This window comes from Pteropus medius, unplaced genomic scaffold (assembly GCF_902729225.1).
Source record: "Pteropus medius unplaced genomic scaffold, Ma_sr-lr_union100, whole genome shotgun sequence".
NCBI lineage: Eukaryota > Metazoa > Chordata > Mammalia > Chiroptera > Pteropodidae > Pteropus > Pteropus medius.
The window spans coordinates 2596801-2610925 of record NW_024340698.1 but is presented as its reverse complement, the minus strand read 5'-3'; the positions used below and the strand labels follow the sequence as shown (position 1 = coordinate 2610925).

The following is a 14125-nucleotide window of genomic DNA, read 5'->3' as shown; positions in this document are numbered from 1 at the left end:
ACATCTAACAGGTCTAGAAATAGTTCCACCCTGCCAATTATTTTAATCACCTATTTATTTTCTTATAAAGGGGCTCTGGACAGAAGTTTGCACATATGTTCACTGATTTTTCTTGCACCGTGTGTTGGAGACCTGAAATGGCATCTTAATTTCAGAAAGTCCAGACAGACTCTCATTCAGGCTACTGGACCCATATGTGAACTAAACTCAAATCATTTTGACCTCAGATGAAAAATGTCTTTCTCCTCCTCCAACTACATTTACATAAAATAAAACTCTGAAGTGGGATAATAGAGTCCTACATTTATAGATGCAGTTTCCTTTGCTGCCCTTACTAAATTCAATTAAGGTTGACTGGGGTTAAGATGTGACAAACGCACAGTGTTACTTACTCTTCTATTTCTTTTCTTTGGTTTTCTATTCTCATATGGCCATTTTGAATTCCTAAAAATGTGAACCCATACCTGTCAAAAACAATAAAAAAGATCTTTGTATATCTCTAAAGAATGATTAATTTCCCTTGCACTGGGGTTACTTGTACTGTTTATTGCTTCTTTTTCTTACGATCTCAATCTATAACTGTACTTCCCTTTATTGGTTGAGATAACATGGTGCAAGTCAATGCCCAGTTACAAACTGTAACCAAGGAAGAGTCAATTTGTAATTCTAATTCTGTAGCTAACATACTGGGTAACCTTTTAGCCTCTTAATTATCTTGGGCCTCATGGGTAAAATGGGACTGTCAGTTACCAAATGATGTCAAAATTGCTAGGAGTACTTCAGAAATAGCATGTGTTGTACAAAAAGTGGCCACTGTTATAATTTGTAAAATATAACATGAACATTCAGACTTCTGGCTGGTAAGCATAAATAGTAATGCAAGTTACATCTATGCACTGATCTTTTTCTTTTTGATCTTAATTGGTTAGGGTTTCGGAATTTTTCACAAACTTTCAGACAAAGATGCCTGCCTTTTTATTAAAGAATAAGGATATTTACAAGATGAGGTTACTGAAACAAACAGAGAAAAAAAAATAACTCCTGTCCTGTGATTTCACTTTCTCAGGACAAATACAAGAAATGCTTACCTGTTTTTTCACTCTTCAAAAATGTTAATTTCTCTACAACTTACCTCAGGCTTTTAAAAACAGCTTTATTGTGGGGTGGCTCCATAGTGTAGTGGTTAGCACATCTGATTTACATGCAGAAGGTCCTGGGTTTGCACCCCAGGTGGAGCCACAGACCATACCCCAGGTGCGCCACACCCTCCGAGTGTGGCAAGGGTGCCAGGCCCTGAGTGCACCAGGCCCCGGGTGCACGCCACAAGCATGTGGGAGGAGACACCCCAACTTCAGAGATCCAGTTCTTAAGGGGAAACGGCAACATCCATAAGTCAGGGGTGGATGCGGGTGGGGGGGGAGGAATTAAAGAGAGGGAAAAAACAGCTTTATTGAGGTATAACTGACAAAGAGCTGCACATATTTAATGTGTGCAATCTGATGAGTTTGGACACATGCAAACATTCATGATATTGTCACCACAATCAAGGTAAGAGACATGTCCAATACCTCTCAGTTTCCTTGTATTCTTTTTTTGTTGCTCTTTGTGATAAGAAAACTTAACATGAGATCTACCCTCTTAATAAATTCTGAAGTGCTAAAATACTGTATTGTTAACATAGGTATGACGTTGTACAACAGATCTCTAGAACTTATTCATCTAGAATAACAGAATAACATAAGTGCTTACTTTTTAGCTCCTTTCACCAAAGCTATTTCATCTGGTGAAGAGGACACATAGGTTAATTCAGCTGATTCTGTAGCTCCATCAACAGCATCATTTGTTTTAATTTGTACAGTATGGCATAAACACAAGGCACGCATAAAGAGCTCTTCTCGATTCTGTTGAGCAGTAATAGAAAAATGACTATTTTATTTTCATTTTGATCAATTGGTAACTAGTCCACAAACAGAAAAGATATTAATGTGAGAGAAAGTTATAACCTCCAGCAAATTGAATTAGCAGAAATTCATAAATTCTTAATACTCAAATGAGCTACATATCCTCCTTAATAGCATTCCTGATTCTCAGCTAACATACCCTAGGGGCTGTGTTAACTCATTCATGTTAGTGTAGTGCCACCTAACACCACAATAGTGACTTCTTTACAGCCTAAAAGAGTTCATTCAGTATCTAATTCACAATCTGGCAATTGCTCAGGCGCAGGGAGACTCTGGTTTATTTAATGCCTAGATACTCCTGGGACTTCAATGATTTGAACAGATATCATTCTTGGAGCAGCTCATACTTTTAAAGACAAAGCACAAAAAAGTTATGATCACACAGACAAGTGAAAGTTTTATCGAAATGCAATTTCCTATTATTCTCTTTACTTATAAATTCCAGAGGTGTTAGTAAAACAAGAAAGGTGAAGTGAAAGAACAAACAAATGTCTATTCAAAAGTCTATGTCATAGGCCGTAATTCATTTCTAATATGCAGGGTTAACACATGCATACATAAACTTGTAATACAGAAAACAGCACCTTATCTGCTTTGTCAAAATAAGTTAAGGATCCATCAGTTTGAGAGAGTCCATCAGTCTCCTGAGTTACACCTTTATACTTATGCCCATCTATGCAGCATTCAATGAATTCCATGCTGTTTTCAGTGAGTGTTCCGGTTTTATCTGTAAATACATAATCCACCTAAAAACAAGGACACAAACATATGTGTTTTAACTTTGTTCCGAGTGATTAATTTTTAGTTGGGTGTAAGACAGAGCAATGCCCATATCCATAGAAAATCACCTTTTCTAAGACATCCTGTCAAATATTTGGCAATTACAGAAGCAATATTATTAAAAGAACTAGAGAAATGAACTAGTGTTTTTAGACACTGAAACAGTATCACATGTCTAAGGTAGACCTACTCAAATATATAAGATTAACAGGAAGGAAAAGTATGGCTATTTTATCAAACTAATTTAATACCTGTTTTGATGTAAAGAAGTTACATAAGAAAAATCAATTTTGCAAGCAGGAAACAAGAATATATTGACTACTTATTATACACACACACGCGCACACACACAATATTTGACAGGAACTTAACTGGGATATAATAAAACTTTTCCTTGAAAAGTAAAATTTTCTGTAAATATACTGAAGTAAAATGCAGTGTCACATAATGTGCATAAGAATTACAGAATATAAATGAGACAGGGGAAATAATAATATTAGCAGTTAATCAGGAGACACAGTAAGTCAATAATGATAAAAACATAATTGAAATTTCTTTCCACGTACTATGTATATATCCAGATACTCCTCAAAAAAGTTTTCAAATTAAAAAAAAAAGCATTGATAGATTAAAATATGAGTACTTTCATAAATAATGGAAAAAAATAAGTAATTTTTCCATGAAAAATAAGCCATTTTGAGCATTTCCATTTTATCTGTTTTTATCTCTTCTATTTATAACATCTGGCTTTTGGAAACCCACAATTTTATCCTCCTTTTTGGCAATTTACGCTTAAATAGTTAAAATTATGGGCTGACAGGAACAAGCATAAGCACACCATTAAGGTTTTATTATGTAAGGAAGAAAGAGATGAACTCCAGCAGTAGTTGCTTTCTAATTATTTTTAAAAGCTTTTCACGGTAGCAGCACTGGTACAAATATAGCATTCCAATCTTCATTTTTTCCTCTCTTAGCCAGCCAAGTTTGAATTTTCTCTTTAAATTAATCCAAGTGGTATTATTGCTGTGTTGTTAGATTTTTTCCAGTTAAAATGAAAGTCTTTGGGGCTTTTCTGATCAAAATTATTAACCTTTATTTTCCCTTGCAGGTTGTCCTGGATTGCTGCACCTCTTGTACTTGGGTGAGCATTAATCAACCCACTCAGAAATCTTTTATGAGTGTCAAAGGTAGTAGTTTCAAAAATATAAAGTACAATCGTTTGCCTATATCTAACAGGCTGTGCAGTATGGATCTACATACAATTAATCTCTCAGGTATAGGTCAATAAACCATACCCTAACACAGTAATTATCAAACTGTAGCATGCATCACACTCACTTCAAGGGCTTGCTGAAACTCAGATCGATGGGCTCTATCCCCAGAGTTTCTAATTCAGTAGCTCTGGGGCCGGGCCAGTTAATATGAATTTCTGGTAATTTATCAGGTGATATTGGTACTGCTGGTCCTAGGATCACACTTTGAGAACCACTACTCTAATATATGCTCTATACTCAGGAAAGGGGAGGAGAGGATTGGCTGTTATTAAAAAGTATGTATTTTCATATTTAAGTGAGACAGAGGGCTAAAGAGTGACAGGATGCTGCTTGCCTCTCTAAACAGCCTCTTCTTCTCTAATGGTGAGTTTGAACCAGGTAAAAAGGCCCCTCTCTATCAACAAGTTTAAACCCATCACTTTATACCTAAAGTGAAACAGATGTTCTAAGGTAGAAAGAACTCTGAATTAAAGGTTGAACACATGGAACTGCCTATTTCATAGGTCGAAATCAGTCAAAAATGTTCACATCATTCAACCTAATAGAACACCTGGAATGGAGTCTTGGCTCCAGCATCTACTAACTTTGTGATCTTAGAGAAATCTCTTCATCTTTCTGAACTTTACATATTAAACTTAAAGAACCAAACCTGTCACACAAAGCTGTAAAGAGTACCAAATAAAGCTCATCAATATGTCTTTAAACTATTAGGTATTATATACATGTTGATTGTCATTGCTATTGATTTAAGCAAAATTACACAGTACTGGACTCCTTCTATCATCCCACATTTCCTATTTTTTCTGATTATGATCACATTGCTATCAGTTAGGTATAATATGTGTTTCCCCAACTAAATGGTGAACAACTTTGGGGTTTGTTTGTAATAGTAACCTCAATACCAAGAACATCTTCTACATACACAGTAGAAGTTCAATACGTAACCACTGAATTGAAATGTTAGAATCAGAGTACATACTCAAACATGCCAGTAAGCGTAGCTGCAAGACTGGGAGGGGATATAAAGGAGGCTACCTCCACAATTTTTTTCAGGACAGGTTGAAACCATTTGGTTGTCTGAAGGACTGATGTCTGATCGTAAAATACCCTATTCTTTTCTTCTTTTCCAACTGAACTGAGTGAGCAGTCTACCTCTTTTTGTTTCTCTGGTCAAACACTATCCTAAATTTATCTTTCTATTTTAAAAAATATCAATGTAGGTCATTCTTCGAGAGATTAAGCAAGTGTTTGCAATGATGTTGATGAGAACTAATCGACACTGCATTTAGTAACATAAAAAGCCCTATATCTCATCAAGGAGGAAATTGGTTATGCTTCATTTTTTATGTACCATTCCATTGAAAGCTAAATGACCTAAGAAACTATTTCAAAATTTCTTTGCATTTTCATTCAGGTAGTTTCTATACATGTAGGCTGATAATGACAGTGTTGTTTTTTCACTGTGTACATTGAGGTGATCAGACTATTAAACTTAGTGATTTGACTAAATGACAATTGAACCCAGAAAAGCAGGTTTTGACTGGAGAAAGAAGTAGTGGATAAAATGAAAACTGTAGTTTTTTTTCACTGATCAATTTTACCAGATAATTACCCAAAGCTCCACTCTACTTTCTGCAGTGTGAATACAGTCTAAATGATAGGAACAGGCTGCATTCCCATAGGTAACATGGAATCTGCTGAGGTAGAGATCTGGAAGAAAGAGATAAGGGTCTCATCTAGTGGAATGTGGCCTGGCGGGGTGCGTGCGTGCGTGCGTGCATGCGTACAGTAGCCTGGAGCTGGCCATGTTCATCCTTGGTTAAGTTAATTCACATAGCCAGGCACTGGATCGAAAATGGGCACATTAGTCAACTAAATCTTTGATCAGAGAAAAGTTCACCAGAGGTGGCTTGTAACTTAATTTTTGTTTTTCAAGAAAAAATGCTACTAATTGATGCCTCTTAATGGGACTAGAGTAGTCCTACTCATATAGCTCTGTCCCTGGAGCTATATGAATTTTTTAAACTTCTGGTTTAAGAAAGCTAAGGTCAGCTGCTACAGCTGAAGTCACCTACAAAAGAATATCTAAGAAGAAAGCATTTATTCATGCATTTCTTGTTGAATCTTTAGTGACTCAGTTCAGTAGCACTGTGGCCTACAAATTCCATGCTCTGGGATCCTGGAGTCCTGAAGTCAGTTTTCAACAAAATGATATCTGGAGAGTCCTTTCATCCTTGAGTGTAGTTGTCAAGAGAGTATGTTGATTTAGGTAAATACCATGTAAAGAACAGAAATAGAGAGTGGGGGCAGAGGGAGACTAAATTTAGGAAGAGAGTTTTGAGGTATAGATGCAAAATGGCACCATTTAAAACAAGTATGAGGCCCTATTCCAGCCACACAGTTCCATTAATTGAGTTTGTATCTTCCAGTCACAGAAATGACATTTCCACATTCCTGACATTCTAAATATCATAATTAGATGCAAGCCAAAAAATTCCCTCAACATATGAAGATCATTACATGACACGGTAAATTCAGACAAAGGGAAAAACTTTCTCAATACTGTTTTTAAAAAGCACCTAAAAAGTCATCACTTGAAGAATTAGAGCTAGACTGCATTGTACTGGAAAACAAATGCACCTGGGTTAGAAACGAGGTTACCGCCTGGACTACATTGGTATATGAAGCAAAAAACATTTTGAGGAGTGCAGGACCTCACATTTTCCTTTCATTTAAATTTCTGAACTGGAATAAACAACTGCTTTCTAGGTCTATGTTCCATCTGATCAGAAATGTACTAAGAAAATGTCAATAGGACAACTCTGGACAATCTAGTTGATGGAACAAAATATACTTATAAATGAGCTTTATTTACTACCCTGTATTCTATCCCCAAAGGGCTACAGCTGTTGATGAAGACTACATGTTTCCTGTTCCAAAGCAATAACCCATAATCTAACAACATCACCAGGTAAGTTTTAAAGAAGATATCTATAACATTCAAATTTAATACATAAATGGGGATCTTTCTAAAAAATGCAAGCAAAATAATTGATGCTATAGGTATGAAAACATTGTTTGCCTTTATTACATGTCTGTATAAAGGGATTTTCTTTGAATCACATTTCTAAATGTAAAACAGTCACATACATTGGTAATTCAGACTGCAAGAAAAGATATTTTAAGTATGTTAACTTATGTTAAATAAAAATATGTTCTAACCTGACCAAGTTCTTCATTAAGGTCTGATGTGTTAACCAGGGCTCCTTCATTAATTTCTTCATCATAAAAGTCCTTATCCCATGAAATGAAAAAGGAGCCCAAGAATTTCTGCATTTCTACTGTGACATACATGGAGACAGGAATGATAAAGTTGAATAAAACCATAAATGATAGGAAGTCGGTGAACATTTTCAAAACCTAAAACAAAAGAAATAGTTCACGCTAATTAGATGCATAGTTCCATCCAATAAATGCAGTATAATGAACTAGTTAACTTTCTATCTTTATTTCAATGCTGAAAGCACTGCTCTTACTATAAACAAACAAACAAACAAACAAACAAACAAAACCAAAAAAAACTTCTCAAAGACACTTTATCAACCAATGGTCAAAATTATTATCACAGTATGTGAGAACACCCTCAATTGTGTCATTATTCTTCAGTGTACCTTTTGACTCAATACTTTTACACTTCCTTAAGTTCTTGTTCCTCCCACCCTGAGACAGAAATGTAGTAGCAAAGTTTATACGTAGGCACTCATTATGCTCCTAGCATGCTATATCACAAGCTCATATATTAACATGCCAGCTTCTTTCCCCAATTACTTAAAACCCTTATCTAAAGAGTTCAAAACAAGCATAAGAAGCCTAAAGTAAAAAAACAAAAACAAAAACCACCAAAATAAACAAATAAACCTCTAAAACTTAACTATTAATGGCTTAGGGCTACCATACAACCAAGGGAATACCCAGAAACTAACAATAGGTATCATTACCTGAGCAGCATTTCAATAAAGGGTGGTGTGGTCACAAAGTGCTAGAGTGAAAATTTTCAGCATAAAACAAATTACCTTCAAAGTATCCCGCTCTTTCTGGGTCTTTTGGTTATACCAAGGTTCATCGTTATATGGGGTACTTTGCCAAACATACTTTAGAGTAGTGCATACTACAGCTTTGGTCAGCAAGATAAATAAATACACAACCAAGAAGGCATTAATGGATCTGAAAAATAAGATGTTATGGATTGAAAACCATCTAATTACTTAAGATATCAACCAGGTATAATTAAAACTGTTCAGTTTTCTAAAGCTTCTCCTGTGTATGATGTGTAATCACAGCACAAGCCTGCATGTATGAATCACTGCTGAAGCATTACTCTCAAGTGGTAAAATGGAGAAGCCAGTACTGACCTGCTGGTCACCAATGCTCTCTAAAGTGCAATGGCTGACTAGCTTAACATAACTTTAGTAAGGATCCTATAAAGTAACAGGACACACACACACACACACACACACACCACACAGCACGCCAATACATGCATGCACCAACACAGATTTGACCCTTATAGAAGGAGTAGGTTGTTTCCATTTCCCTAATTCCTAAAGATTGGGAGTAGAGGGTGGGGAAGCGAATATATGAAATCCTTAAGCTTAGTACAGATTCCTTTAATCTGAAAGTAGAGCTATGGAAAGGGTGTCTGTCACGGATGTAATGGATATCCATGTCAATGATACAGAGGTCCATGCCAGTGGCAACTAGCTTGAAGGTCTACCAGGTACCAGTGCAACATTTGCCTGGAGACTATTATCTGTGTTATAGACACTCTTTACATATAAAGCAACTATAGGACCCCAAACCATTATCCAGAAGCAAAAGGGAATAAATTTATATTTCAATTAAACTCTGCCCTTGAATAGCTATGTGAGCTTAGGTCACTTATCCCTGAGACCATTTCTTCATCTGTAAAGTGGATAGGCTAACAGGAATTACTCCATAGAGCTGCTCAGAGGATTAAATCAAATCAGAAATATAAATCACTGAGTGCAATTTCTGTAACACAAAAAGGACTCAAAACGGTAGCTGCTGTTATAATTGATTTTTTTTTATTACGATTGTTATTCAGAATTGCTGAGAAATAACTACTTCGGTTCAAAAACAACTAAAAAAATTGTGGTGCACACTAACTTTTCAACAGCAGAACGTTTCTGAGATTTCCCTTGGTAGTTCAAAGCCATTTTGGTTTCCATTCCAGTGTAAACAGCAACTCCTAAGGAATAACAGAATAAAATGAAAACTAGGTTACAACCAACTCCCCACTCAGTTGGATTTATCAATTTTTTTCAGTCTATAAAAGTAGGAATTTTATACCCTCTTCTATTCACCAGTTTACATATTTGTAGTATAATTTTAATTCTACATAATTTGTCATATTTCAAGGTAGTTTACCATCTTATAAATTCCCAATACCTAAAAATAGGCTTAGATTAAATGGCAATTGTCTGCCATGTTCAATTTTTAACATGCACTACTTATGCACAGGTTTTATAAAGCATATTTCTGATAAGTATATCTTAAAAATTGTTCACCATATATCTTCTTGGTATTTTTTAGTGTAGCTCCTTTCAACAAGAGATTTTCAGGTCCCAAAGACCTAAATGAAAAATGAACACAGCTGATCCAAACAGCCCAATAAATAACACCATCAACTTTGGGGACATATTTTGCCCTAAAACACATCTATCTCCAGGGTTCAGAAAATATCCGTCTACTTATATCACATGCTTACTCCCCAGGATGAATTGAAAGATCCTTCCTTCTGAAGTTACTTGAGGGTACAGCACAGATGAAGGCACAGTACAGAAGTAGCTAGCAGCACACAGAGGTAGAGAGATGCACAGAGAGATAAAAGGATTATGAGCCACAGACAGCAAGACAAGAACAGGATAAAGCAGCAGACAGCAAGACACAGAAAGAGAAGGTGGCAGATAAAAGACTGGGAAAGCAAATGTCAAGGTGAGAAAGACACATTGACCTATTTATAGAAAGGAGAGTAAACCTTCCTTTTGGGGGGTCATTGGGCAACTGGGCATTTCTTTTACTTCCTTTTGAGTATGGTATAAAGGCCAAGTGGAAAAGTTGAGGTAATTAACTGGATAATAGAAAAGGGAAGAAAACATCCCTTTATATAAACTGCTTCATTATAAATGATTAGCCTTTCATTCTACTTAAGTCCAGGTAATTCTCTCAGCATTTTATCCACTGCCTACACCCTCAATGACTCTCCCTTAAACTACTGTTCTCCAAGTACACGATATTGTCAGCCACTGCACAAACAAGGACAATAAATATAGTGCCTAGAACGATACTGTCAGCCACTGCACCAACAAGGACAATAAATATAGTGCCTAGAACAGATTCGGGAATATCAGTCAAAGTATCTGGAGTTCTACAATATTGGAAACCCTGAGCATCACTTCCAACACCAGCTCCCTCCCAGGAAACACATACTTAGAGCTCCTACACCACAATCCTACCAATTACAAGATTGGTTACTTAAGACCCATACGTGGGATACTGGGTGGTTACTCCAGATTTATTCACCTTCGCATCTCTTTCAATAAAAAAAAATTGGCTATTTCAATGGGCTTAAAAGAGAAATATACCCCACAAAGGACAGATTAAATGAGTGACAAACTAACCTGGCAACAGCCTCAAGATTATTACTATAGATATTGATTCGTCCAACAAACCTGCAAAAAGAACATTATAACAAATGAGTGTTCTATATCCAGGTAAAATCTACATACCACAAGTATGAGAATGAATCAAAATACAAATAATGCAAAAAAGATAAGACTCTGAACTACGAATGTCTATTATATTTCTGAACAAACTTATGAAAAAATGGTTAAGGTGTGTAACATTTTCCTCTAAGTCTTAATATTCTAAATTGATTTTCAAGATCTACTTGGCATTGGGCATGCACATAACACTCCTCTCATTTATACTTTCTATAAATAATAGTCTTCTATTTTAGATTCATTTGAAGAACGGTTCCTGGTGCTAACACAACTTTCAAAACTATTAGTTCAGTAGTTCTTTCACTTGAGCATCAGAATCGCTGGAAGATTTATAAAACTACAGATTTCTGGGCCCCGTCCCCAAGCTTATGATTTAGGTGAGAATTTGCATTTCCAACTAGTTAGATGCTGCTGCTACTGCTGGCCCAGATAACCCTTTGAGAACCATGACATTGAACAATGAACACTTGATTACTATCTTAGAAATTTCTAAACTGTCTTGCAGCTGATCTCATTACTGGGCTTGATCTAATCACTTAATATGGCTAGGCACATGGTAATCTGCATTTCTGAAAAATGGGGTAAAAAGGCCTAATCCCTCCTTAACAAGAGTGTTATGAGTATTTTATAATTTGCACTATAATTTTTTTCAGAAAATGGAACTTATTGTTACTATATACCAAAATATGAAGGTCTGCTAATTCATTCATCATATATTAATTGTGCAAGTAGTATGCTAGATGCTGGAGATAACACTAATAAGTAAGACACGTTCCTTGCCTTAAAACAGACAAGTAAACAGACAATTACAATGTTGATTACCATTAGTGTGGTAGAAATATTAGGTATTCTGAAATCACATAGCAAGGGCACTCAATCTAATCTAGAGAAATTAGGAATAACCTTCCCTGCCCTAAAATTCTCCTTTACATTTAAGGTAACTGAAAAATTTAGAAGTTGCTCTATAAATATGCAAATATATGTATTATTCTCTAACTCAAGCAGAATCAGTCACTCCGTTTTCTGTGATTCTATGGGCCTTTTTTTCATCTCTATTATCTCACTGTACTTTAAGCCGAGCTTTGCAAACTGTGAGCTCCTTGAAGACAGAAAACAGCTGTTTTGCTTTGTGGTCCTAGTTCCTATTATCAATCAAGGTAGATATAAAAAGGGAAAGAGGAAAGAAGGAATGGTGGGAAGGAGGGAGGACACTGTTCTTATAATAGGACGAATATTTTGTTTTTCCTATGCTGTGCATTGGTGTAAGCCACAACCAAACATCTGACCCATTAAGACCAACAGCATTCATTAACAAGATGGTTGGAATAGGTAATGGAGTAATAGATGCCATCTGTAACGGTGGAAAATAACATAACTGATTAGCCCGCTTGGGGATAAAAACTGTTTCTACCCTCATTAATACCATGCTCTAATCAACAAAACTGACCAGTCTTAAAAATCAAATGCCAAATTGATGGCAACCCACAATGACTGCTAATCAGTGAATCTACAATAGAAAGCTTAAGTATAGTAAAATAGAGGACATTACACCATTTCACTGCTCCCTCAACTGTTTACCTTGGACAAAAAACAGCCTATTCATAATACTCAGTTCATCATGATCATCAAAAAAAAAAAAAAAAAAAAGAATAGAGTGCCTATTAATTGCATGGTCCCATATCCTCTTCTCTCTTGGATATTAGATGACACACAAAATGGTCTATTTTTATTTTAATTAGCTCTGGTTAATGCAAGCTTTATGAGTTATCGTCATCTTAATATTTGATGAGTGCCTATGTTTACAAATAACAAAAATAAAAAAAAATCACAAGTAAGATGCCTGGGCCCACAATGATTTATCTTGGGCTTGTAGTGAACAAAACTGATTTGATTCATTTCCCTGCCAGAAGGAAGGAACAGCTCATAAAAACAAACGAAAAGAGGCTGGTAAGTGGTGGGTGTTTCTTTGCAATACTGGTGGCAAAGATAGGCAGAACTAACAAACAACAGTAAAATGAAACTAGATGATACTTGTAGAGGTCAGGTTGAGGCTGTTCACATTCAATTGCTGCTCGGAGGGTATCAATGGATTCGGCTGTACACAGTGCAATGGTTTCACGTACTGCATAATGTGTCTAGATAAAAGCAGAAGATAAAATAAAAAGTAATTCTTGTCATAATCATACACCCATCTGATTCCAGGAACACAGTATGGCTTTGGCAGAATACAAATACTGATGCAAACTAAATAAAATTCTTAAAATATATTACAAATAATTAAAAAGATAACTCTGCTGCAAGGGAATTCCAAAGATAATGAAAAAAAAAAAAACTAAGATTTTTCTCGATACTGACAGTAGAGAATTCCATTTGCAGCATGCATATAATTAACTGAAAACCCTATAAAATTAATGCATTTATTTTTACTGAGACCCATTATTTTGCTCATCATAGTGTATGGTGATGTAAATATACACATATCAATTTGGGTCATAAGAATGCTAACACCTAGTCAACAGAAAAAAAATCATTAATAGTTCCATTACACAAATAGCATAATTGATTATCTTGAAACTGCTCAAAGTGGCTACATTTCATATGAGGAGCAGAGAGATGATGTGTCTTGCTTCAGTCTGACAGAATATTCTACTAGTGTATATCACACACTTGATTAACTCAGAAGTCAAGGCAGAACTCCAGTAAACCGATTTATAAATCATCAAAGAAAGGCTGACGCAGACTCAAAGACTGCACCATTCACACAGCAGGAAAAGCTGTTGTGTAGTCTTTGGAGAATATTATGGAATTGACTGAGCTATATTTAAAACTACCTCCTGACTTTGAAAACTTATATACCTTTAGCTGATTTGATCAACTTAACTTTTTCCCCTACTAAGGAATCTTTAGGTAGATTTCTTGGTTTTTATCTTGACATTCCCTCAAATATAACTCTGTTTTTGAACAGTTTAAATGGGACTAGATTCATTACCATGCCCTTAAAGTACAGAATATAGTCATCCAATGCATTTAAGTTTCTTTTTCACATACTGAGTCCTTGTCCTCAACTATTCAGATGAAATAAATAAGCAGAGGAAAGCCTTCAAGGATGCAGAGGTGAGTACCTTAGTATCCTTCCTTAAAGGCAGGATAGAGAGAGTACATCTTCATGTCATGTGGAGCTCTGGATGATAGCTAAGAACTGACTGTGTCAGAAAGTACCAGGGAAATAAGTCATCCCCCAGTTTGAGCAAATTTACTTTACACATTTATAATTCTTCCTAGTTGCAAAAAAAGTAAACATTTGCCA

At 35.7% G+C, this 14125-nt stretch overlaps 1 protein-coding gene across 4 annotated transcripts in view; it reads right to left on the bottom strand.

The window, feature by feature from the left end:
* ATP11C (ATPase phospholipid transporting 11C (ATP11C blood group)) overlaps positions 1-14125 on the bottom strand; it is a 158658-nt gene that overhangs the window by 48461 nt on the left and 96072 nt on the right. For all 4 annotated transcript variants that reach the window (XM_039874769.1, XM_039874774.1, XM_039874777.1 and 1 more), the window contains exons 7-15: positions 12850-12953; positions 10717-10767; positions 9604-9668; positions 9203-9284; positions 8089-8239; positions 7238-7435; positions 2546-2707; positions 1750-1901; positions 393-464 (exon numbers count right to left, since the gene is read on the bottom strand). In XM_039874769.1, coding sequence (XP_039730703.1) covers positions 393-464; positions 1750-1901; positions 2546-2707; positions 7238-7435; positions 8089-8239; positions 9203-9284; positions 9604-9668; positions 10717-10767; positions 12850-12953 — 1037 coding nt within the window. The remainder of the gene's footprint in view (positions 1-392; positions 465-1749; positions 1902-2545; positions 2708-7237; positions 7436-8088; positions 8240-9202; positions 9285-9603; positions 9669-10716; positions 10768-12849; positions 12954-14125) is intronic.